At 37.3% G+C, this 27,924-nt stretch overlaps 1 protein-coding gene across 11 annotated transcripts in view; it reads left to right on the top strand.

The window, feature by feature from the left end:
- The window catches only part of MAGI2 (membrane associated guanylate kinase, WW and PDZ domain containing 2), a 1,355,992-nt gene that overhangs the window by 1,152,236 nt on the left and 175,832 nt on the right, over positions 1-27,924 (top strand). For 7 of the 11 annotated variants that reach the window (XM_086696830.1, XM_086696834.1, XM_086696840.1 and 4 more), the window contains 3 exons: positions 8,752-8,783; positions 15,134-15,323; positions 24,117-24,158. In XM_086696830.1, coding sequence (XP_086552956.1) covers positions 8,752-8,783; positions 15,134-15,323; positions 24,117-24,158 — 264 coding nt within the window. The remainder of the gene's footprint in view (positions 1-8,751; positions 8,784-15,133; positions 15,324-24,116; positions 24,159-27,924) is intronic. The other 4 variants (XM_086696832.1, XM_086696835.1, XM_086696831.1 and 1 more) reach the window with 3 other exon arrangements.

Raw genomic sequence — 27,924 nt, forward strand, 5'->3', positions numbered from 1 at the left:
AGGTTTCATCTTCTCCTTTATGTCATCCTCTACCCCTGCTAATCGCCATGTCTCATCAGTTTTCCTGAGCATCTTATAACTCTGTCTCTTCCTTTCTGCCCTCCTCATCCACCCTTCACTACCATTTTCAATTCATTCAAATGTGTCTATTCAAGTATCTACTATGCGTCAGACATTGTGTAAAGTGCTAGGAATACATTGTGAACAAAATAGATACTATCTCTGATGGAATTTATATTTGCATTGGGGACATGGGCGTGAAACTAATAATTTCACAAATATAATTACGTGAATACAATTTCATAACTACAATTGCAAATGGTGATGAGTGCCGCATAAAGGAAAACTGCAGGATGCAATGAAAAATTATAATACAGAACTTTGATTTCAAATGAAACGTCAGGGACATCTTCCCTGGGGAGGTGTTGTTTAAGCTGACACAGAATGAAAGACTTAGAGATAGCTGTGTGGAGAATGAGAAAGGGTGGGCAAATGAAGGAGCCTGTGCAAAGCCCCTGTGGTTAGAGAAGTCTGGCTTACTCAAGGAAATTCAGCCTCCTAGGAGGCCTCTGGGGTAAGAATGGACCAATTGACAGGTTTTGTGTTTTATCCTAAATTCAGTGGGAATCATTGAAGGATTTTAAGCATAACCAGATTATGTGGCATCAGTAAATTTGCTGTTGCTTTGATTCAGACAGTAGATGATGGTGGGTGTAGATTACAGTGGTGGCTGTGGAGATGGAAAAAAGTGCATCTGAAATAGATTTTGGAGGTAAAAATAGAATTTGATGATAAGGAAGTGACGGAAAAGGAGACATTAAGAATGACTTTCAGGTTCCTGTCTTTGAAACTTGGAAGGGTGAGTGAAGTTTACCAAAATGAGGAACACAGAAGTGAAGATTTGGGGAAAAAAGATCAAGGTTTCCATGATCACCATGTTGAATTTATGGTGCTTGTGAGACACCCACAACTCAATAAATATTTAATGTTGATATAAAGTGAAACAGGCATTTAATCTTCCTTAAATTACTTAAAGATGTTCCTAGATGGGTTTCTAAAAAAAAAAAAAAAAAAAAGAAAAAAAAAGATTTTGGATGCTATTCATGCATCATTTAAAAAAATATTACTCTCAGAATTGAAATTCTCTATTGCAAGTATTGATATCCTTCCACATTTTCTCTGCCAGTTGTTTACAGCATGCTATAAACATACAGAGCATTTTATCTCTTCATTGCTCTTGGTCCTGTTCAGAACATAAAGAAAAAACCCTTTGTAGTCGTTCATATTTTCTGCAAGCTTCACCTCGCTCTGAGTTTTAGCCTCCTTGACACACTTCTTCCTCTTCCTGTGCATTCCTTTATTCCTGTTCAAGGCTATTCACCTGGCCTGCTTTATTTTGAACACATCCTTTATGTAGCTGAGTTTATCAGAAGACAACATGTGCAGGCTTATCCTTTCTAGATGCTCACTGGGATTACTTTAAATGGTCAGACTGCACTCTCCTCAAGGAACAAACCCAGGGGGAAAATGCTGTTTGAAAAACAGCTTTATAGTGTTTATAAGAAAAACACTTTTATTTAGAAGATGCAGAGAGGATCATTTTTAAAGCATTGCAGAGAAAGCTTCAGCTTACCACATAAAAACAGATTCTGGCCAAAGATGGCGACCAACTTGAATTTTTCTTTGTAAATTATATCCCGTGCTTGATTGAAACTTGGTGGCATGAGGTTTGGGTACCACCACCAGCAGTGTATCTTCCATGTTTGTGTAATGGAAAGGTTGGTTTTTTGGCCCAGGACACTTTCATTTAAAAAAAAATGCCCTTTTCTGACTTCAGATAGCTTAAACAAATTATCTAAAGGAACTGCAGGGTTTAACCCATTTAATGAATTTTAATAAGACAGACGTGAATCAGTCAAAAGCCAGGGGAAAAAAAGTGACTAACATTGAACTAGTTTTAATGGAAATTAGCTCATTACCCTGCTGGCTTACATTTACCAAAGGCTGAATTTTTGATGGGAAATTTGCCAGGCTGTGGGATAATGGGAGGATCTTTAAATTAAAGATTAACTTTATTAGTGGTATTTTTCTCCCTCAAATTAGCCCTAACTGGAGATTCTAAAGTCCCTGGGGCTTCTTCCCCCTTTGGGAAACTTCAAAAAAATGATTTCCTCAATTGGAAGACTTTCTAACAGTCCCTGAAATATTTTCAGCAATGTAGTAAGAACATGAGCTTCCTTTATTGCCTGTAATCTTTTATGAGAAAAGATAACTTTAGAGGTGGAAGGATTTGTGTGGGTGTCCAGATGAGTTTCCTGTACTCCAGCAGGACACCACAGAAACTGAAAAAGAAATTCTCTTCCTTACTCTTTCATTCTCTCTCACACTCATGCAATACGCACATACCTTTGTTCTGCCTTTCTTCTTTTTCGTCTTTTATTGCCTTATTTTTCATTTTTAAAAAATTAGGATGAAATATACATAACATAATATTTGCCATGTTAGTCATATTTAAGTGTACAAGTTCAGTAGTGCCAAGGACATTCACATTGTTGTATCTTCCTTCTTTTTTAAGCAAAACAGAACACAACTTTTAATAAACCAGGGCATGGACATCTGCAGCGAAGCAGGTTTTTAATTCAAAGTGGTTCCTACTTCTTTTCTATCGCGTAAAGCAAAAGAAATATAAAACGTTCCCCCTGCATCTCTGTCATCTGCAGAATCCCCTATAAAATACATGAGACTGTAATGATAATCTTCAAAACCAGAGTCATATGTACTTCAGTTGAAGAAGAATCCATTTTGTATTTTGCAAATGAGAGTTCAGTATATCAAATGGAGTGTAAAGATATATTGAAAGATTTAGTTCTGTTTCAGGAAATTTCTAGGAATCTGGAAAAATTGCCTTGGCATTATTCCAAATTGAAGATATCATGCTGAGACTCTCTGATCTGTTGTTCTTCACTGTATTTTGATCTCTTATTCAAATTGAGATGATTTTTAAAAGTTCATCATCTTGTTGCCGTGTGAAAATAAATAATAAAAAATCTTAAACAACTCACAAACACACACAAGAAAGGGGCTCTCCCCTCAGACCTACTGTAAATATATTGATAGGCTTTCATTCTGTGTATCATATGTCTGAAGTAGGTTTTGAAAAGAGCCATTTTGTGGAACATACCACTTGGGACAAGGCAGTGTTGCTAACCAGTCATCAAACAATTTGAAAATGATCCTTTGTGACACGAACATTGGCCACAGAGTTCTGAATCACGTGAGGGGAAGCTTCCGTCAAGGCTGCTGATGGTCAAACAACCAACACAAGCCGAAGATCTGCACAGCCAATGGAATGTTCTGAGGTTCCTCTAAAGCAAGATTTCAAGCAATAAAACATTGGGGGGGGGGGGCGGGTGCAGGAAAATATCTTACCTATTTTCTCTCTCTTTTCTTTTTCTTTTCTTTTTTTTACTTAATTGAACAGATATTATCTTCAGTACACGTTACTACTGCGGTTTTGTTTATAAATGGACTTATATAAAATGGTCTGTTTTTAAGGTGTTCAGACCCTAAATGTCCCATTTAAATTGAATTTCAGATACACAACAAAATTTCTTTTTACTGTAACTATGTCCTACAATATATAGGACATATTATACTAAAAACAAAATCATTCATTCTCTATCTGAAATTCAAATTTAACTGGGCTTATTGTATTTTATCTGGCAAACATACTCCAGTTGCATTTGTTGACATGTAGAATTCAATTTAAATTTCTTTTTATATAATTCTTTTTTTTCTCACATTTATTCATTTTTGAGAGACAGAGCGTGAACAGGGGAGGGGCAGAGAGAGAGACAGAATCTGAAGCAGGCTCCAGGCTCTGAGCTGTCAGCACAGAGCCCGACACAGGGCTTGAATCCACAAACCATGAGATCATGACCTGAGCCGAAGCTGGACACTCAACCAACTGAGCCACCCAGGCGCCACCAATTTAAATTTCAATATGAAGTCAATGTTGTCCTCTCTTCCATTTTAAAGTACCAGAATTTCTCCTCTAAGTATTTGCACTGGGCTTCTGTTTCTTTGCCCATCTCACTGTGCTTTTAGGTGCAGAATTAAAAATCCATTTTAGTTTTATTTCTGCTCTAAAAAAGACAGATTTCAGAAAAATAATTCTATTTTGGGCTTCATATTAAATGCATCTAAATTTTCTTACTAGCTGCATCTAAATTTTCCCATTTGCTCTCTTATGTCCCTATTCATGTTGCAGATAGTTTATAACTGCACCGTAAGTTCTTTCACTTTTGTTGTCTTTTTTTAAAATTTAACTTAATTTGATTTAATTTAATTTGTTTTATTTCATTTTATTTTTTAAAACCAGTTTATTGAGGTATTATTGACATAGAAAAAGTTGTACATGTTTAATGTATACAACTTGATGAGTTTCGCATTGTGTTCATCCATGAAACCATTACCATAGTCCATGAATATAAGCATATTCATCACTTCCAAAAGTTTCTTCCTGCCCTTTTATTTATTTGTTTGTTGGTTGGTTGATAAGAACACTAAACATAAGACCTATCCTACTAGCAAATTTTTAAGCATATAATACAGCATTGGTAACTATCGGTGTTATGCTATACAGATCTCTAAGATTTATTTATCATGTATAACTGAAACTTTGATTAATGTCTCCATTTCCCCCTACTTCCAGACCATGTCAAGTACCATTCTACTCTCTGATTCTATTAGTTTGACATTTTTTTTATTTTATTTTTTATTTTTTAAAATTTACATCCAAATTAGTTAGCATATAGTGCAACAATGATTTCAGAGTAGATTCCTTAGTGCCCCTTACCCATTTAGCCCACCCCCCCCACAACCCCTTCAGTAACCCTCAGTTTGTTCTCCATATTTATGAATCTCTTCTGTTTTGTCCCCCTCCCTGTTTTTATATTATTTTTGTTTCCCTTCCCTTATGTTCATTGGTTTTGTCTCTTAAAGTCCTCATATGAGTGAAGTCATATGTTTTTTGTCTTTCTGAATGACTAATTTCACTTAGCATAATACCCTCCAGTTCCATCCACGTAGTTGCAAATGGCAAGATTTCACTCTTTTTGATTGCCAAGTAATACTCCATTGTATATATATATACCACATCTTTATCCATTCATCCATCGATGGACATTTGGGCTCTTTCCATACTTTGGCTACTGTTGATAGTACTGCTATAAACATGGGGGTGCATGTGTCCCTTCAAAACAGCACACCTGTATCCCGTGGATAAATGCCTAGTAGTGCGATTGCTGAGTCGTAGGGTAGTTCTATTTTTAGTTTTTTGAGGAACCTCCATATTGTTTTCCAGAGTGGCCGCACCAGCTTGCGTTCCCACACTTTTGTTGTCTTAAGAGCGAGGATTAAATAAGTATGTTTGCGTTTGTGCACACACAAACGCATACTGATAAATCAGTACAGAAACATGGGTCATTATAAAGAAACTTTAATCCCACTAGGGAATATAATATGCCACTTTCTATAAAAGTAGGGGAAATAAAGGCCAGAAATAAACTAATATTATTATTATTATTTTAAAGAAATGCTCTTTTTCTATGAACTAGGTTCATAGCTCTGAAATGGTTAAGAAAGTTATCTAGATTCCCTCTTCTGTTTCCCTATGGAGATGCTTGGTGAAAAACGCAAAAGTCATACCCTCAGCAAACCAATTCTATCTCCCTTCTGTAATCTATCTCCAATGAGAATGACTCCAGAAAAAGAAAAATTGCAGAAATAAGGGTATTAAAGTTTTTTCTTTGTTTTTGGTGTTTTTATTTAAATATTCATTGGAATAAACTAGGTTCCCAAGAGGGGTCATCCTACAAAACAATATTGTAATTTATAATACATAATAGTTTGTCCCACACAACTATAGCATTTCTGTAAAAGTTATTTATATGTAGGGGAATCTCTTCTGATACTATTTCTTACTCCCTGAAATTACTTACTCCATAGGGAGCAACTTCGTTTTTGACAATGTCTCAGAAAAGGTAACTATTGCTTTAGACTGAAGGTTCTGCAGCACTCAGCATTAGAAATATTCCAGAAACTGCCATAATAGGAGGAGAAAGAAGTCTTGGATCATGCCAGTGGTCTGACGGTCAGACTAAATGAAATAGCCTTAAAAGAATGGGAAACCAAACTGCCTCTGAAGAAAGGTGGTCACATTAAATCTTCTTCTCTCCTTGTCTGATCTTGACCAGTGTCCCTCTTACGCCATTTTAGCTCTGGCACCATAACTGCTGAAAGGTCAGGTGATTACCCATTTTCCCTAGGAGGAATAATCATCTTTTAGTATAATGTCCCAAGTGGAGGTGAGAGCTCCATAACAGAGGGACCATTTTCAATACATTCGTATCAAAGTCTAAGCAACTCCCAGCACCTAACAAATGTAAAACAGCAAATACTCAAAATCTGTCACAGTACTCCGGGAAGAAGGTGATGACACAAAGAAAGTAGAAGAAATAATTAAGTGTTTTGACATTGTGAGAACATATACATGACATCTTTTCAGAAGAACTGTTGCTGGCAATTCCATAATCAACAAATAAATTTTACCCTTCACTGAAAATAATGTTAATGAGCCAATAGGTTACAATTTTTTTCATTGTATAATTAGTGGTCAATTTAGTTTTGTTGGCATTTTACAGAGTAAGTCAAGGAGATAAATGTATTTATCTGTAATTTTTCACTCTCAGCTGCTTCCAGAAAAAGATGTGATTAGATCCCATATAATTAAGTTATAATCAAACCACATGTTAAACTTTTCTTCATTAGTTGGAAAGATAGATAAGAACTTATAGGGTATGTAAGAAGATGATCTAATTCTACTAATCTCCTTAGGTAGGATGGTTCTTACACTTGAACATTAAATTTAACTCTGGGTTCCAAGCAAAGCTGAGAAAGATGATAGATCACACACATTCCCTCTTTCCATAAAATGAAACATCAATTCTTCACAACGTGCATTGAGGTGCAGTTAGTATTTATGCCAGGCCTGAGTTGGATTGCTTAAGCATCTACATAATTATGTGTCCGGATTTCTGCAGATATTTCCTATAAATGGGTTACAATTCAACTATTACCATTTTATAGAAGTCCCTGTTTTATTTTTTTTCAATATATGAAGTTTATTGTCAAATTGGTTTCCATACAACACCCAGTGCTCATCCCAAAAGGTGCCCTCCTCAATACCCATCACCCACCCACCCCTCCCTCCCACCCCACATCAACCCTCAGTTTGTTCTCAGTTTTTTAAGAGTCTCTTATGAAGTCCCAGTTTTAAAGGTGATAAACAGGGGCCTGGGTGGCTCAGTCGGTTGAGCGTCAGACTTCGGCTCAGGTCATGATCTTGCAGTCTATGAGTTTGAGCCCAGCGTCAGTCTATGTGCTGACAGCTCAGAGCCTGGAGGCTGCTTCAGATTCTGTGTCTGCCCCTCTCTCTGCCCCTCCCCTGCTCATGCTCAGTCTCTCTCTATCTCTCAATAATGAATAAACATTAAAAAAAATTTTAAGGTGATAAATACACAGTATGTGGCTTATTTTCAAGATTTCATTTTTATTGGGCATTTTTCAGATACCAGCTAACATTAACATGAGCAAAATTGTTATGTTTTGGCTTACTAAGGCCAGTATACATCAGCCGCCCCTACCTGCCACCATTATTTTTAAGTTTGTTTTCAGTACTTAAAAAAAAAAAATGATACCATATGATAAAATAATAATGAAATAATAACAGAAGAAAAAAAGTAATCTATCTTCTGCTTTTCATTATCTTAATGGTCATTTGGATCACAACAGAAACAGCCCAGTCTACATACCATTTGTGATAATAGAAATTGCTCAATAAATTGAAAAAAAACAAACATGGCTTTGTTGATACATGAGTCATTCAACTAACAAACATTTTGCACTGTTTCTTCATGCACATCATGGCTGGCACTAGCATAATAAATAGATAACTGCTCAGAGAAGGTCTCCATGGGAAGACAGTCCCCAAAGAGTTATTCTTTTATACACTAGAATTTGATTCATAATATAGGTATGTACATTATTTTTTTTAATTTTTTTAATGTTCATTTACTTTTTGAGAGAGAGAGGGAGACAGAGCATGAGCAGGGGAGGGGCAGAGAGCAGGAGACACAGAATCTGAAGCAAGTTCCAGGCTCTGGTTGAACCATGTAGGTGCCCTGGTATATACATTATTTTTAAATTTAGGACTAATGAAACCTTGTTGATTGCCTTTTCACCACCTAAAGAAGGTACACAAAGAAGAATTATTTTTTATACTAGGAGAAGTTATTTACTTTTAAAAATTTTAATTTCTGCCTCTATTCTCTCTGTTCCTCCCTTCCTCCTCCTCCCACCCCACTACCATTCTCTAGCTATGGCTGGGACACAGAAATCCCTAAGGATGACTCCATATTAGGTCTTTAAGCAGCTGACTCCCATACAGTTACCTTCTCTGTGCCTCAGAATCTTCAGATGCCAAAAAGTAATGTTCTTGGAATCATTAATACAATTCCAATGAAATTATTTGGGTTCCTTACAGAAAACTATACAACCAGGCAGCATATTTTATCATTATTGTTTGCTATTAACTAATTAAAGTAACTTGCAATCATTTGAATATCATGCCACCCATAAGTGGTAGCAAGTTATATTTTCAAAGTTCAAATATTGTTTTCTTTATTACAGGTTTCTTTTCTCCATGGAAAACTCCAAAGCCTGTAAGTTGGAATTCTTATGCTTCTTTCTTTATTTCTAGTTATTAATGCAATCCCATTAAATAAGATATAATTGGGTGATCTCAAAATCTTTTACCTCTGAGATTCTGCGATGTCAAAAGAACAAATCTTGTGTCCCTTTGTCTTGTGCTTGTCACACAAATACAAAAATAACTTGTCTTACTTTCCTGTAAAGGCACTTGTGCCTGTTTTTTAATATACTTAGAAAATGAGCATTAACACTATTCAGTATGGTGTACTGCAGAAACCTTTTGTTTTTTCCCCTGTCAGAAATAACTATATAGTCTTTATAACATGAAATTTTTAGAAACAATGCAAACTTGACCTACAAATTAAATCTGGTACATAAGAAATTTAGCTCTGTATACATTTATACATTTATATATTTATATTTACATTTTAATGTATGCAGAGCTAAATATGTGTGTGTGAATATTCCAGAGACATATATATTCTACCAAACCTGGCAATCACTCAACTTCTGAATCTCCTTCAGAAACTGGTCATCTCCGCCATCACCTAATCTCTCTGGGCCTAGTTGCCTCATGAATCATCCTGAAATTTGATGCCAACATAGGAAGTTTAAATTATCTTTTTGTGTGGCTAGGTCAGCCAAGTCAGTTTCACAATTAGAAGGGTTTTTTATTTGCCGTTATATCGGAACTTGTAACTGCCCAAGTCCCAAGAGCTGGGGTGGTTTTCTGGGATCCCATTTCATGGTATGCTAGAATATAGTACTCTACCTGGAATGCCTAAAACTCACAACTAGAGCAGAACTGTAGCAAAGTGATGATTCAAATCCAGAAACAAAACTTGGGGAATCCTGTCTCCCACCTACTTCTTTTCTTCCATCTCAAATTAAGCAGCTCAGATGAATGTGGCCCCAAGTCTGGCCAGTGAGCAGGGAATTCTTGAATTAATTTATGCTTCTCTTATTTCTTTTATTGAGGGAATCTTTAACTGCTTGATATTCTCATTTTAGAAATGGAGGTTAATATAATTTTGCATACTTCTCAAGTACAATAATTGGTTTCATTAAATAGCATGCCTTAAAATGGTTTGAGGATGTGAAAGGAAAGCCCTGTAATATGTCTGAGCTCCAGGTTTCTCTCAAAGAGACATGGGCCAACCAAGAGCTGGAGACAAAGAACTGATGTGTCAGGGCTGCAAAATATCCTCACCAAACGTGTCCTCATTTAGGATTGGGCTCATGTGGCCACAGAAAATACCAGATGGGGAAAGTAGACCTATCTGGGTTTAGCAAACCATTTCATGATGCACATGGTTTGGAAAGAGATGTTTTTAAAATGTTTTAAATGAAATTTGTTTTATCATGGCCAAAATTTAAGTAATTTCCTTTCATCACCAAAGTTAATCTGTGCTCTGTGTCTAGATACATCTTTATCTAATTTAACAAGGAACCTTGAAACTTCATCATGGTGCTACAATTATGCAATTTAATGATTTCCTTATATGTACCATGTTTATACAAATAATGCCATTTGACATAATTACAGCATTTGCTGTCATTACAGTAATGACATCCATAGTCAATAATTCCAAAAAACATTTTATAGAATTCAATTTACAATTAATCTTGAGTCCATACATCCCTACGAAAGCTAAGGCTTGGACTTCCAGGTTCGAGGCTGAGTGAGGATATAAGACTGTTGAATTAATGTCCTCCATGTATCTGCCAGAAGTTCTTTAGACTAAGGACTATAATGAGAGGCAGTGCGATATACGTTTTAGAGTGCAGGCTCTGAAGGCACACTTCTTGGGTTCAAACTTTGCTTCTTCTTACTAGCTGTATGACTTTCAACTAACTGCTTAAGTCATCAGTGTCTCAAGTTCTGTCTGTAAGATGGGGACAATAAGAGTACCCACTCCTATAGTTATTGTTAAGAGTCTATCAGCTAATCCATGTAAAGTGCTTAAAACAGTGCCTCTACATATTGAGCTCGAAAGTATAAAGTACTGTCATCCTAGAAGCAGACCCTCCATGCATAAAACCTTAATAAATAAATGACTCTATAAAATGAACATAGTTTGCTAAGGTAATCCTTTAAACAAATATATAAATATATGCCCACAGTATATGGATTTATAGACTCTCTCCTCTGAGAAGGATTAATACCATCTGTACTCAGATTAAGGAAATGTTATTCTGAGTGAGATCTCTCCTCCTTCTGGTCTTGTGTCACTTCCTTACCCTCTTCTATTCTATGACTCTACATTGTAAACTAATCCACATTGAGATAGTCATTTCCTTTGTAACAAGTAATACACTAATTATAGTGAGTTCTCCTGCTTTCCATCTGGAAGGGATCCAAGTTCATTCTTCAAGGACAGAATCAAGCCAAATGCCTTCACATCCCATCCTTGCCCTAAAATAGTGAAGGGAGGTGTTTAGACTACACCAGCTTCTATATGAAGCAAACAGTTTCTAAATAGATTACTTCATGTGAGGTGAGAGGCTGCCTTATTCACACTCCCACTGTGCACCCCAGATCAGAAGTGGGGATCAAAATATTAACTGCATCATGATCAGTTTATCCTGTTTTACCATTTGAGGCCCTGTCATGGACTATATGTCCACTGCTAATTCAATGACTGTACCTTCAAACAGTTGAGGATTCATTCATTTACCAAGGCCTGCAGAGATACAAGGTTTCTCCCAGATACTGAAAACAACTTCATTTCCATTTTCCTTACTCTAGTGAGATATTTATAAATATCTGCCTAGCTATGGACACCACTGGGACTACACAAGGCCAGAAGCCTGTGAGAGGTAAATGCCTGGCAGGTAGCACAACTCTAGAAAGGTCAAGGTCAGGAAAACACTAGGTAGAGCAAGTGATGCCCAAGGGTCTGGGCAATGGGACAGGGTCAGAACCTAGGGTGTTCAAGAAAGTTGAGAAGAACAAATGAGCCGAGCATCCCAGCTAGAAAGCAGAAGTCCAGAGACTAAGTTGTTTGAAAAAGAAGTCAACAGAGTGCACCCTTCAGAAGATGCTGTCAGATCAGCACATCAGCCCCAGTGAGCAGGGGGGTGGCCTCTAATTCCAGGGAGGGTGGTCTGCTCCATGGTCTTTTGGGTCAGAGCCAACAAATAACAATCCAGGGGTGGGGAGCTATAAGGACTGTGAGTTTGCTTCTTCAGTAATTTCATGGGCACAGTAATTTTCTGCTCTACAGTCTCTTAATAAACCCTGACAGAGTGGCTCAAGGATTGATAAATGTCACAGCAAGATGTGAACACTTTACTAAGCATAAACCAGACTCTTGACTAATTCCCCTGTTTCTGTGCTACAAAAATTGTAGAATTTGTCAATCTGCCCAAGTAACCTTCCCAGCAGTGCCCAAACCATTATTTGTTCTGTAGTTTTAAAAATGTTTTCTAGAAACACTAATATTTCACCTGAAACATGTTTGCTCCCATGACTTCACACAAGTGATACATATACCACAAGACCTATGTGAGTATCAGTTCACCCTCAGTAGAAGACAGGAGAAAGAAATCGACATTTGCTGAAGCCCTATGATGACAAGTGGGATTCTACAGCTACTCAGTCCATACATCTAATTTATTTACTTTTTAGAATTTAGTATCTTATGTTCAGAAATAGAAGGGAGAAAGTCACAGCCAGAATCCCATCACATGATACCTATGGCCAGTCATTTTAACTGGAAAAAAAAATATGACTTTAGCTACAAATATGAGACTTCCCATCATAGCAAAGACATGGAGAATAGATGAACAAAGAAACCTAGGATGGCTTCCTAGATGAATTTTACCATAAAATTAATTAATGGCATACATATTTAAAGATTTTTATGAAGTGGGACCAAAAGACCTACTGAGCAGAATATTAGCTAAAATTCTAAGCAAATTTGCCACTTATTCCCCTCAATGTATTATTATGTAAACAGCACTCCCATTATAGTTACAAATTGGTTTGACCCAGGGTCTGTCGCTAACAGCAGCTGGACTTCTTTGCGCTCTTGAGATTATGTTTAATATTAGGGAAATGAACTCAACTAGGGGTTTTCCAGCCTCGTTAGGTAGAGAAATTTTGTTTAAATGAAATCTTGGTCAGTAGCCCATATAGAAAACAAATTAAAATGAAGCCATATGTTTTAGTCCCTTCAGACTGCTGTGCTATAGACTGGATAGCTTACAAACAATAGCAATTTATTCCCCAGAGTTCTGGAGGCTGGAAGCCCAAGATCCAGCTGCTGCCATATTCAGTGTCTGGTGAGAGGCCTCTTCTGAGGCGGCCGTCTTTTCTCTGTTATGTCACCTGACAGAAGGGTCTTCTAGACTCTGAATCTCCTTTATAAAGGCATTCATCCCATTCACAAGGGCTCCACCTGTATGACCTAATTGCTTCCCAAAGGTGCCACATTGGGTGTTAGAATTTTGACACATAAATTTGGGGGGCAAGGAACACAAACATTCAGACCATAGCACCAATCTTTTTGAGAGGAAGGTCAGTGACCCATTTCTTTCATAGTCTGATGACTCACTCAACACCTGACATAGTCTCAGGTAGGTGAGCAAGTCACAGGGAACTTTGCAAGTCACAGTGATATGCACAGTATGTGGAACCTCACATCCCCTCCAACTTTTAAATATTTATAATTGATAAATCAGAGCTCATGTAGGAGCCCTGACCAAGATGTAGCCAGTATGTAAACAAAAGCAGGGCATTGCAGTAAGGGACAGAAAGTTTTAATCCTGCCAACTTCAGAACAGTGTGTATCAAAGCTAGTTTGTTTGTGTTTTGAAAAAAAAAAAAAAAAGAACAGTTATGAGTCAACCAGATTTGGAAAAAAAGAATAGCTAACTATATTTTATTGATGATTTCATTCATTCATTAAATTAACATTTTCTGAGCACTTAACATTTGTTAATTTGTTAATATTTGTTAATTTCTGAGCACTTAATGTCATTAAATTAACATTTTCTGAGCACTCAACAATGAAAAAGACTATGTCCCCTGTAGGATCTGTCCCCGTCATGATCTATTTGAGGAGACATAGGTAGACTTGCCATTATAGTTGAGCATCATGAATTTTGGGTGTGACTTGTAGGTTGAGATGCTGTGGGAACATCCAGGGGGGACATGTAACCAGTTCAGGAATGGTCAGCAAAGGCTTTCTAGAAGAGACATCTCATCTGAATCTAGTAGCCAGGTAAAGTGAGGATGGGAGGTGAAAAAGTAGAAAATGACTAAACATTGCAGGTAGAAGGAGAAATTAAGAAAGTGTGCAAGATTCAGAGGCAGGAGAGAATCTGATGGATCCTACGGAATGAGAGGAGAGACCATTAGAGACTATGAGAACGAAGAGCAGAAACTAGGTCATGAGGAGCCACTACTGCCCCTGGAGGAGGTTAGCCTTTAGCCTGAAGAACACACTGACCCAATGCAAAATTTTAGACAAAGGGTAATCTAATCTGAGTTTTACACAAAGCGGGTTTATTCAAAGCAAAAAAGTCTAAGTTGAGTTTGAATCAGTTGATTATTGAATGAAGGTGAAGTTAGCATTGCAAACAGGTGATCTCAGTTAACTGGCTTTCTCTTCAACAAAAGGATATTGGTCTCTGCCTTACCTACCTCAGGGGGCCATGGTGCAGACCAAAGAAGGTAACGTGTGTGAAAAAAACATGGTAAACTGGGAAGTGTCCTTTAGATCTTTAATAAATTATAGTATTAGCAATATCAGAGTAGCATTTGGGGGAAGAAACTGCCACATCAGCAGTAAATGAAGCTTCACAGAAGACTTTGAACAATTCATAAATCCCAGATGGTTGTAATATTAGTTTAAATTGTAAGGAAAGTGACCAAATGTTCAGGTATAGGAGATTATCGGAATATGCATAGGTGTCAAAAGAATACATGTAGACTACTTTATTCTCTTCTGTCTCAGTAAAAATGGTGTAATTTATCGGGGCCAATACCATTTTCTACACACAGACATGGAAAGTTATCTTGAGATACATGTTATCTTTATTGTATAAGAGGGGGAAAAAAAACAGACTCAGAGATTAAGTGATTGGCTGAAGATTACCAGCTAGTAGGTAACAAGGTTATATAAGCTTGCATTCAAAAGTCAGATACCACTTGTATTTGGTACAGTCTATGGTACTTTAATATAGAGAAATAGAATCTTTTCTCACACTTATTCCAGAGTTTGAAATGTTTCATGGAAGAAAAGTCCACAGGGCAAGAAAGTCTAACGTAAAGGTGAGGGTTGCAGTATGTGACAAGGGAAATAGCAAGAAAAAATTCATTCTTAGCTATTTTCTGTTCTCTTTCACTTTCCAGATAATGGACCGATGGGAAAATCAAGGCAGTCCTCAAACGAGTTTATCTGCTCCGGCCATACCGCAGAACCTGCCCTTCCCACCCGCCCTTCACAGGACTTCCTTTCCTGACTCAACAGAGGCCTTTGACCCAAGGAAGCCTGACCCATATGAGCTCTACGAGAAATCTAGAGCGATTTATGAAAGTAGGCGTAAGTGAAAGCCACATAAAACAAGGGTACATTAATAATAGCTGAAGCCTTGCCAGGAGATATATTGAAGCTGAGATGATCTGGCATAACTTTATATTCTGTGGTTCAAAAAGTATCTCAAAAGTAGAGTCAGCTGATCTAAACTTGTCTTTAAAAATAGCTTATACCTTTTGGGTTTATAGTTTATTTTCTACTGTTTTACCTCTAAGCCCCTGAGGAAAATGAGGAATGTATTTGGTGGGAAGGATGGGAGTCAGAGGATGTGGACAATTTTGTTTAAGTCACCAAATAGTAAGATAAATGTTTGGGATTTTTATGTGTAATCTGGTCTTGAGTCTGAAGCTTAGATTTTTTTTCTCAGAGCCTTGAATGCAATCACCAAAGAATTTAGGGCCATGAGTACATGTTAGCCAAGTCTTCCAGTTCACAGTCATGAAAGTAATGGTTCTGTAAATAGCACAGCTCTGTATGCCAATCATTTCTACCTCCAAAACTTCTTCTCATTTAACACAGTGGGGCCTCTTTACTGCAGTGGGGCCCATGTAGTCATAAAATATCGTGTATGTGCTTGTCATCCTATTTGAAGGTCCTCTAAAATTATTTCATTGTACTTTATAAATATTAGAAAACAAAGGTTTTAATATTGCATATGCATTCATTGTGCCTCTTTCCACCATCTGACAGGTCTTCTCTTCCAAATGTTAGAGGACAGGAATATGAATGTCATGAATGTATAATCTATGAGAGAAATACACAGTATAATATGATCCATATGAATGGATCAAGAAACCTAGCCTAGTGAGAAGGTTATGGTCCCAGGCACTTCCTTTCACAGTCTACCATAAATTGATTTCCTTTGTCTCTGTGTTCCGCCAATGTCTTCTCCCCAACTTTATCACCTGAAACATGAATCACAAGTTTTAGATGGTGTATGACCTTAGAGAATCTGAAATCTGTTTATTCTTTACAAGCTCAGGGGCTGAGAATTATGCACCCAACTGGTAAGGGGAAGAGTTGACATAATACCTTTTCCTCATCCTCTATAACTCTCAGTTAAAAGCAATTTTCATTGATAAAATAGTTGGGACAGCAGGGCATGCATCGAGAAATGAACCCCCCCCCCTCCACACACACACACGTATCTTTATTTTAAATAATCAGCTATGACAGGGTTCCCATATTTCATTGTTCCCCTTCTGGATGAACAACTGAAAGTCTTTAAAGGATTGTGTAGTTAGAATGTTTTTGCTGCGATAGAATAAGAACAAAGTAGTATGTTTAGCTGTATAATACAGAGTATGAAATCAAGGTATTAATGCTCATTAAAATAAAAAAAAATTGAAAAGATTTCAACACAGTTGAAATACAACACAGTTTGTACCTTTTCTGCTTCACTATCCAAGTATTTGTTGAATACCCACTTTACTCTCAGTACCATGGAGAGATACCCAAGACAAGTATTATGTGTTGTTCCCACAAATTTAACTGGGGAAGTAAGAATGTACAAACAGGTGGAGATCGAGATACAGTAGAAGTTCCATCTAGAGGATGGAAATGGAAATGCAATGCAGGATTAAAATATCATCCTCACATCCTTGGCTTGTTTAACTTTTTGGTATTTTTAGGGAGCTTCAGGAGATGCTTCCTTCTGTTTCTGTCCCTTCATTAATTATTTGCTCTCATTCTTCTAAGTTTCCTGACCCAATGCAAGCCTTATTATTCAGGACAAAGGTAGTGTTGCCATTTATTCTGTCTTCCTTCATGGTGTCTGACACTGTGGTTTCTGAGCAGGAATTGTGTGTGACCTTCTTTTCAACCTTAAAAGAATTTTGATTTCTTTATCCAGCCCTTGCAATGCTGTTTCCGTTCATTGCCTTTCCGCTCCTCACCTGTAACAATCCCAGCAAACCAGTCCACCTTAACCTCCCCTGGGAGCTCTTTCTCCCTTTGCTTCTGGCAGCCACACCAATAACCAACAGTCTGACTCTTGCCCCAGCCCCCTCTGCCCCGTCAGTGCCCTGCGGATGCCACTGCTGCCTCTTCCCTAATGGTGTCCCCCCCACCCTTCATGTTTTTGTCAGCTCTCTAATGTTTCTGAGGTCACAGCAATGTTTTCAGGGTCATAAGTCTTAGGAAGCCAAAAGAAGGCAAGCTCATTTTCTTTCCCATCCTTCGCGTTTCTGTCATGTTATTTCATAACACTAAATGGAGTGTGAAAGAAGCAGGGAAATCACATCAGGGTAAGCAAAGCTCTACCCTGAAGATTTAGGAAACCAAAAAAATCATAGCGCTACTTTCTCAGGTCTCTGGATAACTGATCAGTTCACTCTGCTCCTGGACACGCAAGTATCTAGAAAGAACAAAGCTGCCCTTGGCCCTCTACATGTTCCCTGTTTCCAATTATGAAAAAGTTTCATTCTGTCACTTGAATTTTTAGAACACCCGGAAATACTTTTTTAATGAGTTGGGGGAAAGCTCAGTGTATTTCCCATCATCTTGAAATAGGATTTTTTAATGATCATGAAATGTGTGCATCCATACAAAAGACCCATATTCAAGATTTTGATTGTGAACCATGCCTTATTCATTTGAATCTCATGCATTACATTTAGGTTTGACTCTGTTTATCCTTGTGTTCCCTGAACTTTTTCCTGGGAGAAAATTCCATGGGGATCAGCGAAAGTATGTAAGGGAATCCCAACCAGATCTGTCTAAACCAAACCCTTTGACATTTTCCCTGGCCTGTAGCAATTTTATGGTATCTTCCCTTACAACCAGGTATGAAAGTAAAGAGATGTTTTGCATTCACATTCAAAACTGGGTTGCAGTAGCCGAAGAAGAAAGGATGTACCTCCGCCCACAAGCCTCTGCTGTCCGGAGCTACAGAATGTTTGTTATATCACGGCTGTCAAGAAGTATTTGGATTCAAGTCACCAGTCCCCTGCAAATGATGGAAATTTATCAAATGATGTAAATGCTGCTGTGCCTCATTTGGCTCATAATTAGATTATGCTGACATTTTAATGTGCACACACAGGACATCTTAATAAAGATGTATCCCTGAAAAAAAAATGTAATGATTTTAAACAAACAAAGACAACCGTTGGGTACTAGAGCCAAATGAAACTGAACATGACAGGTACATACTTATGAGGGGAGAGCTGGAAATGCCTCCCGTCTTCATGAGATCTTCTTATGAGGCCATGGAACCGAAGAAAGAGAGAAGGAAGATTCTTCTAGCAGGCCGGGCAAGGCTTCCAATTTCAGAGCAACAGGCAGAATGCCCACAGGTGGCACCTCCAGGTTCATCGTCAACAACATCAATCAATAGCAGCCAACAAGGGTGTATGGAACACTCAACACGTGTCTAGAACTCTGCTGGGGATCCCATGAGAGAAAGATTGTGAGAAACAAATTCCAATTTGTACAAAACTTACACTGAAATTGAGGACACAAAAACGTAGGAAAAACAGTTCCTCAATGAGACCGCATGGCACAGCCCAGCAAATAATATCAGCATTTTATCATGGGAAATTGTGCAGTAAATATAGACAACAGTTTAAGTGTAATTAGACAATTAGACCTACAGTTTCTCACTCCATGGGCAAAATTGATGCTTAATCAGGAGAATGTCATGTGTTAAATATCTTCTAATTACCAAAAATCCCATTCACCCTTATTGGAAAATTCTGTGCAGAAAGAAATTTTTTTTCTAACTTAACTCCATGTAAGCTTTCATATATATATATGAAACATGCCGCCCAAAAATCCCAAAAGAGGTTTTGACCAATGGGCTTTTTGGGGTTTTCATATTAAGTATTTAAGCATTGACCCTCTGTCATTACCAGCAACTGCCAGAAAAAAAACAAAAGTCTCCCCATCCCCAACTCTACTCAACAGTTTTCAATAATGTTCATGTTTCTCATTGTACAATAGCCTCTGTCCCCATTACTTGCATTTTTAGGTTTATTTATTTATTTTGGGGGGAGGGGGAGAGAGAGAGAGAGAAAGAGAGAATCCCAAGCAGGCTCCACACTGTCAGCACAGAGCCACATTCAGGGCTCAAACCGACCAGTTACCACAAGATTATGACCTGATCCGAAGTCAGACACTTAACCGACTGAGCCACCCAGGTGCCCCTACTTGCATTTTTTTTTATTGAAAGTACCATTTCATAGTGGGATAAACCAGGCTATCTCTTACTTTTTCCTTCTCTGTCCTTTTCTCATGACACTCATGAAAGAAGGGATTCTTTGCAATCAAGAGGAAGGGCTTACATTTTCTCATTTTGTCTGCTAATCTTAAAAAAAAAAATATTGTTTACCATTTCTAACCTTGAAAAGCAACTACTTCTAAAGGCGCTCACTGCTTTTCCCTCCTCCCATCTTCTGCCATTCTTTCTTGATATGTGATGGTGTCACGTATTTCCGACATGGTAAGAAACAATTTTTTAACAGCCTACATCCCCATGAGACTACGTAGGGTGACTGCACATACCTGTTTGCTTGAGACAGTCCTGCTCTGTGTCATCCTGGCATAATTATTAATAGCTTCTTTTTCACTCTCCAGTTTGACCTCCTTTGAATGATGAATTATATGGTTTTCCTTTACTACATAATCTATTAAAGAAATAGTCATCATTACTATCTAAGAAAAGTATATATCTAAACGTACAGACCATGAATAAAAATTTTAATACCCAGTCAGATAAATAATTTCTTTCAAGTTAATTTATTTGGCTGACTGAATTTTTGCCCATACATGTTTTATTCCTCATTTGAGGTAAAGACGTATGTGGTAGCTTATCTAGCCAGACTCCCAGCAAACTCCCTCCCTACTCAGAAAATTACACTTATATATAAATCTAAAGCATGATAAACTTAGTACTAAGAAGAGATAGCAAGGCTTCACTCATGTAAGTATTCTGCCATGGAGTTCTAGTTTTCATCACAGGTAGTAAATCAGATGCAACATCGCCATCATCACAGGACCAAAAGGGAGAGAATTGTGTCTGTCTTCCAGCTCCTAGGAGAGATCATGGTTACATAACTGCAGAACAACGGCTGTCATGACTCCTCCTTTTGATGCCAAGCAGGGCAATACAAAGTGCTTCCCAAGAAATGGGGTATGGCTTCCTTTGGAATCTTACAAAATAAAGTTCTGGTCATGCTCAAGTACTTGCTGATTTAGGAATGAGGGCTCTGTCTTGTTGCTTCACTTTGATTTAAGCCAGACTTATTGCAAAGGTTTGTCTCATCATCCTTGGTTCACAGGGCCATTTCTTTCTTAAAGGAGAATTTTTTTTAAGTTTATTTATTTTGAGAGAGAAAGAGAGAGCAAGTGAGGTAGGGGCAGAGAGAGATTGGGAGAGAGAGAATCCCAAGCAGGCTTCTCATCGTCAGCACAGAATTCAGTGCGGAGCTCACACTCATGAACCATGAGATCATGACCTGAGCCGAAATCAAGAGTTGGATGCTTAACCACAGACTAGCCACCCAGTTGCCCCTCATGGGGCCATTTCTTGAGCAGACACCCTACTGCAGCCTCAGAAGCCAGAGCAAGAACCAGATGAAAACAGGAAGAGACAGAGAAGAAAAATCCCTGTTCTTTGAAACTCTTTCCTCGTGATTCTGTCCTTTGGTGTGAACCCAAGTTGAATTATGATGGAAGTTATCCAAACTTTTTTCTCTTCACATTGAACCTTGTTTATTATAAATAAACAATTTATGAGGTACAATGTCTGGCTTCTTTGCAGTAAGACATCACTCAAATGTAGGATCATAAAAGTGTCAGGGATCCGTATGTTGTAATGTGCCTTATGGTGGAACCTCTTTAGAACACAAATTCCTCTGAAATTTCTTCACAAAACTCACAAGATCAATTTTTCTTTCCGGAAATTAGGAAGAACTAACTCACAATAAGCAGTGAGTATCGCAGCGAGGGTAGCAATCAGAAGGAACCACAAGGGTTAGAGCATAATGGAAGAACAAACTGGTTTTTAGCACTATACTTGAGAGGAAATTATACTTTGTAGCCAGTCAAAAACGGACGGCTGTATTTTTCACATCCATGGCTTTTATCCTACCATTTTGTTGTTCATTGTTCATTGTGGAATTCTTTCATTGTTCAGCATTATAATGCACGTATAACTTATGGCTAATCACAAATGAGTGGTTGTATTTCTAAAGTAATGGTTTTTCTGCTGCTTTCTCCATGTTATTAGTCAGCAAGGGCTGTAGTTGGCACTGTCTCCCATCCTAACATGAGAGCCACTTGGAAAGATAGGGTAGTGTAAAAATATTATCCACTCAGTGCACCGCATGGGTTGAGACTCTAAATGGAAACATGGTGGAAGCCACATCACACAAGGTAGATACACAATATCCAGAGCTCCAAAGCCTGTGCAAGTGCTCCCACTTCAGTCTTCTGGCCTCCAGTCCCCCTTGCCAATGTGATTACACACCTGATACAGTCAAGCTGGAAATGTCAATAGGTTTAGGAAAGGTTCTGATACATCATGGATGCCATAGCTGCTGGCAGCTGTTAAGTCATCCTGAAGGGCCACCTTGCCTTCCTAGAGAACACCCCCACATCTGAACACTGCTAGACCAAGCCCTGGCCTCATTTGCTTGGCCATTGCTGTTGTCCAATGGCCTTAATGTTCTTAACAAATGTTCTCTGGTGCACTATCTTATTTTAGTGAAATATTAAAATAAGATGATATGTAAATGTTAAGACATTTTTTATCAATGACTTTAGCATTAGAATCATAAAAGACTAGAAAAAAATTAATAACATTATCATTTAAAATGTCCTCGACTGTACTCTGAAGGTTAATTTCCTGCACCTTTTTCCCATGGGAAAACCATTATTGCTGTCCTTAGTATAATTTATGTTATGGCTTAATCTGTGAAAAAAAATTGCCTTTCAGCTGCAGTTCTAGTATATCACATTATGCGTCACTTTGCAGTTATAATATATTGATAAAGGAGATTAGTAATTCCAGTTAAGCTGTGTTTGCCATTTTTAATGTGTGCTTTTTAATTTGGAAATCTAATTTAGGTATATTTAGGTAGCTTTGTAAACAATTATGGGAACATTTATATTTCTAACAGGTCCCTTTTAATAAAGAAAGTTACCATGACATGAGCCAAGTAATAAAGAAAGGGAAATAAAAGTTAGGTTAGGGACACGTTTTTCCCATGTATTTTAGAAAGTAGATCCAGTCTGATAGATAATAAATTTATTTCATTCATCAGTTTAAAACTTAATGTTCCTAGAATCAGGCAGAGGATAAAAGTGGAGGAGGGGAGGGGAGAAGTAAACTCTAAAATCAGTCCTTGACTGAAAGTTATTTAGTACGTCAAAGCATTTTGCTGGTAGCATAAGTGAACAATGCAATCCACAGAACTTTCATGAATAAATATGAGACCATCAGGGCTGCAGTAAACTCAATGTAATCGCTGAATGGCAAGTAGGTCCTACTGAGATTATGATAATATAAAATGCCAATTTTACAACTAATGGAAGCTCTTGGAAGGTAGCAGCCTTCTATCCCTGATACAGCTCTGTCTTTCTAATGAAAGGACAGTTCTCAATTTATAATGCTAAGCAGTCCCATTACACATGGAGGATTTTTAAGAAATAACGATTCTTCTGGAAAACTAATTTACCTTTACTAGAAGACACAGGTTACCTGGCAGGGATGGTCATTCTGCCTGGAATGAGTACGATTAGCTGTGCAGGGTGCAGTGGGGAACACCTGTCAAACCCAGAAGGTAGTGACACTAGGCCTTGTCATTGCCCTCAACAGGCTTCTAGTTCATTTTTATTGTTGAAGAGTGTAGAATGCTGTCTTTGAAACAAAGCTCAATAAGAAAGCAATCAGAATTTGGTCTATTTTAATTTTTATTAATGTAATAATAAAATACACATTTTTATAGTGCCCCGTTTTTAATTATGTGTATAGTATTTTACGTTCATGTCCACAAGTTTTATGTCATATGTAGCAGAGATAACATCATAATTCTCATGAAGGATTTATATTGCTAACATAAACCAGTTTAACTCAACTGCTTATACATAACTTCAGCTATCCAAATAATTGTAAGTATCAAAATATTTGGACTGATGACGTAAGTCAACACACTCATTGATAGAATTTTCCACTTTTCATTTCAGTAGTTTGATGACACAATATCTTAACCTGATTTTAAAAGACTTCTTCAGTTTGTGTATAGTTCAGGTTCTGGATTGACTTTACTTTTTTTTAAGTTTTTTAATTTATTTTTGAGAGGGAGAGCATGAGCAGGGGAGAGGCAGAGAGAAAGGGAGGGAGAGAATCCCAAACAGGCTCCATACTGTCAGCGCAGAGCCCAACACAGGGCTCGATCTCACCAACCATGAGATCGTGACCTGAACCGAAATCAAGGTCAGATGCTTAATCCACTGAGTCACCCAGGTGCCCTGACTCTACTTTCCTATAAGCATTCTTATAATGAGAATCAAAGCTTAGTTTTTGAAAATGAGGATTTTTTTTTCATTCTGATCTAAAAGAATTCAAATTTTTCTATTTCGCATGCACATAAAAGAAATACATTTATAGATATATTCATATACATAAAACAGGGTATGTCCTGTCCACTAACTTCCATGGATCTTAGAGAAACAAAATCATTAAATTTGAGCACAAGGTTGGGGGTGAGTTATAACAGCAACAACAAAAAAAAGTAAAGATGAATTTTAAATTGCCATAAATGAATTTCGATTTTAATTCCCCATTTTCCCATCCAGAACAAGTGCCACCAAGGACCAGTTTCCGAATGGATTCCTCTGGCAAGTATTCTTCAGTACTCACAGTCCTGTGAGTGAAACGTCTTCCATTCTGTGTAACAAACCATTCTTCTGAGTAGTATCAGTTTATTAGTATATAATCACTGTGCTAATTTTAGTCACCCACATACACAAGTATTGAAGGTAGAGGACAAGTCCCATCAAGGTGGGTCTCACTGGCTGCCAAGGAAACAAACAAAAGACAAAGGAAAAGAGTCATATCTGTTCATTACTTTCATAAAATGCTTTAATAAAAGACTAGACTAAAAACCAGGTGCCAACAAAAGCCACTAGACTGACTAGATCATGCTGATACAGTAGCTTCTGGCCACAGGAAGCTTCTGGCACTTGAAATGTGGCTACTCTGAACTTGGATGTATGTAAAAATCCATACTGGATTCCAAAACTTAATATAAAAAGAAAAAATAGAAACATATAATATCTCATTACTTTTTTATATTGATGAGTGCTTAAATGTTTTTGATACACCAGCTTAAAATACGTTATTAAAGTTGATTGTATCTGCTTTTTAAAGCAGATCTTATTTGCTTTTTAAAATGGGCTACTGGGAAAGTTTAAATTACTTATGTAGCTTGCATTTTATTTATATTGGACCATGCTGGACTAGATAAATAGAAATAAGGTAGAGTATCTGAAAAGATTTGCAATTTACATATTTCCAAAGAATTTATTGGAAATTTTGCTAATGTAGATGAAATTATTTTCACATAAACTAAATAGCTATATCAATTTAATTGTTTTAAACCATGCCAATTACAAAATGCTACATTTCAATGGAATTTTAAGTTAGAATAGAATATCATAATTCAAGAGCTTTCAGTAATAATTTACTTAAAAAGAGGGACATTTTTTTCAATCTAATGGTTCTGAAAATACATACCAATTTTGGTTTAGACTAAAATATTTAATGTTGCTATGGAAATGAAGGAGGAAAAGGAAGATTCAGATTTTTTTACTTTTAGGAAGTGCTTTGAACAGCTGCTTAGACCACTGGATTGAAAGCCAGAACACTGAAACAATTGCAGAAAAGAGTGTTTCATAATAATAGTACTATTTCAGGTCTGTGGGCTCACAGCATATATCTCTAGAGTATTTCCATGATGACAGCTCATTATCCATCTCAGCATGTTCTAACACCCCTTGGAGAATATATGTGCTTGAGATCATTTCATTCTGTAAGTTTCCATGTCATTTTTGGGGGGTATGTAGAAAATATGGAAGATGTTGCTTAGCACTTTGTCCTCAAATAATGTATAAAGTATTTGTTTAGCTTGGTCTGAAAATTTTTCTATGATTATTCTTATATATTGACTGTAGAGTCCTTGTAATTTTGAAAGAATACTTTTTGCCCAGAAGGAAAATGAGACCTAGTAATTACAGTTGCAAAATGAAAGTAGGATTTAATTTGAAATTCTAAACCTCTGTTTATTGGCCACAGCAAGTGAATTTCTTGAAAATCTCAACTTCTGAATGTACTTTACTTAAAAACAAAAGAAGAAAGAGAAGAACCACGTAAAAGCATAGATTACCTTGATATATCTGCACAGTATTTCTACATTTCAAAAAATACACATTAGTTAAAAGAGAAAAGTCATAATACAGTTTGCCACCATGCAGTCCAAATTTTCAGGGAAAGAACCAATCCAAATATTTTGCTAAATGTGCATACAAGGTATCAAAATATTCTGGAAAATCATGACTACATCCAAAATAAATGGATCTCCCATACCACTTCTCACATTTAAAATATGTCCTTTATGAAATTATGTGTCATGATTTTTGACTCAGATATATTTATCTTAATTATCAGGTATTTTTATTAACTTTAGCTGCCCATGATGCTTAGGTACAGAGGAAAAATTGATAGTTGGAAGTCCTAAACAATGTAATTATGAAACTAAGTGCTAACTCCATAGTAGAGTAATGCTGTGGTTTATCGAGTATACTAGATTGGTGAGTATCTTAAAACAATTAAATTCAAGAAACATTTATTTAGCAACTCCTACAGGCTGTGCATAATGAAATACAGTAGATGATAAATGTAATTATGCCATCATCAAAGAAAAATGATCATGAGAAACAATGCACCCGTAGTCAGGACTTTTGAATGGACTTCTCCCAAAGCCAAGAGAACCAGGGTATGGAGTATCACAGAAATCACTTCCAGGAGAACTTTCCCTGTTTAGAAACAAAAGAAATCAGGGGGCATAAGGGATGCGTCAACAGTGTCAAATGAGGCACAGAAATCAGTAGGAATGTGGAAAGAGAAAATGACCATTTGATTTGGTCATTAGGATGTCATCAATGACCTTAGTGAGAGCAGTTTCAGAAATGCCAACACAGCTGGAGCCAGACTGGCAGGAGTAAGTCACAAATGAGAGACTGACGATGGGGAAGTAAGACCCCACTAGAGACTACTCATCCAAAACAGAAATGGGTGGAACGAGGAGGTGTTTGGTATGGGGAAATCTGAGTTTATTTTACAGCTGAAGGAGAAAACCAAACCGAGTAGGAGTTGACTTCTACTAGAGCTAAAATGTGTCTGGCCACATTTACATTACCAAAGGTATAAAGGAAAACAGTAAAGAGAAGGCATTCTTTTAAAGCAAAAATGTATTAGCTACCTATCTGGTAATATTAGATTCAAGTGATAGAAACTACTTAATTTCTATTTAACTCATTCTGTATCTGGAGTGTATTGAGAGTTCAGAAGCCAGGGACATATTTAACAACCATCTTTGATTCCTGATTCCTTCCTCAACCTCTTTCCTAGGTCTCTTTACAAGGAAAAGCCAAACAACTAATGCTCTTTCCAGCAGGAAAAATTGAATGAATTCATTCTCTGTGCCAAACTGATAATAAGCCCATGGTATTTACATTTTAATTAAAACATGAAAGGGGATTCAAGTACCAAAATTTAATTGACATGTTTGCAGCATCCCATGTGCCAAATCAATCCTTAAAAAATGCCATTCTTTGCATTTTTGAAGCTTGAATCCATTCATAAAATTAATCAGTTGTGTTCAGTTACCCATCCTTTTCCCTAAAACTGTGCACAAAGTCATGTCTTTCCAAAGCTAGACCAATGATACATACAGCTATGAAGCTTCTGGAGTCTTAGTGAAAAATAAGAAAAGCAGTTTTTGAAATTCTGCTTTTCCCTATTATGAGGGAGTTTGTCCATATACCTGGATGTGGCCACCATTTGCTACTTTTAGTACTATTAGTTTTTTCAATATTAGTGGGATCCCAGGATAAGTCAGGACTTGTAAATTCCATCTGGGTAGTTTGCCACAGTGGTCAATGGAAAGTTACATCTGGGACAAATGTCTTAAGATGATTTACTTCATAATGCCTGAAGATCCTGGGACCCAGCTTCTAAGGGAAAAGCAACAGTGGCCATAAATGGCCATTGAACACACATAGCCAAAGAGTATTCTGCCTCTCCCCAGTGTAAGCAATGCCTGAGAATACCCCTGACAGTTCTGCAAAAGGGGCTGAGGAAGAAGAAGGTAAACAAAGAGCACAGGAATAAAATAAACAAGAAAGCAGAAAGAAAAAAAAAGATGTCAGTGGGGCCATGTTTGAGTGACATCCAAAGTGACCCAGGTCCCACCAGGTGTCTACCAGACTCCTTCATCAAACAACCTTCCAGGTGCATGGTTAGCAAACCAACAGAAGAGAGAGGCGATGATTTTTAAATTCTGTCACAATGAGGTGAAGAGCTGGTCCCTGGATTTCTCTGCTT

This window comes from Puma concolor, chromosome A2, assembly GCF_028749965.1.
Source record: "Puma concolor isolate L17-30 chromosome A2, mPumCon1.1.hap2, whole genome shotgun sequence".
Classification (NCBI taxonomy): Eukaryota; Metazoa; Chordata; class Mammalia; order Carnivora; family Felidae; genus Puma; species Puma concolor.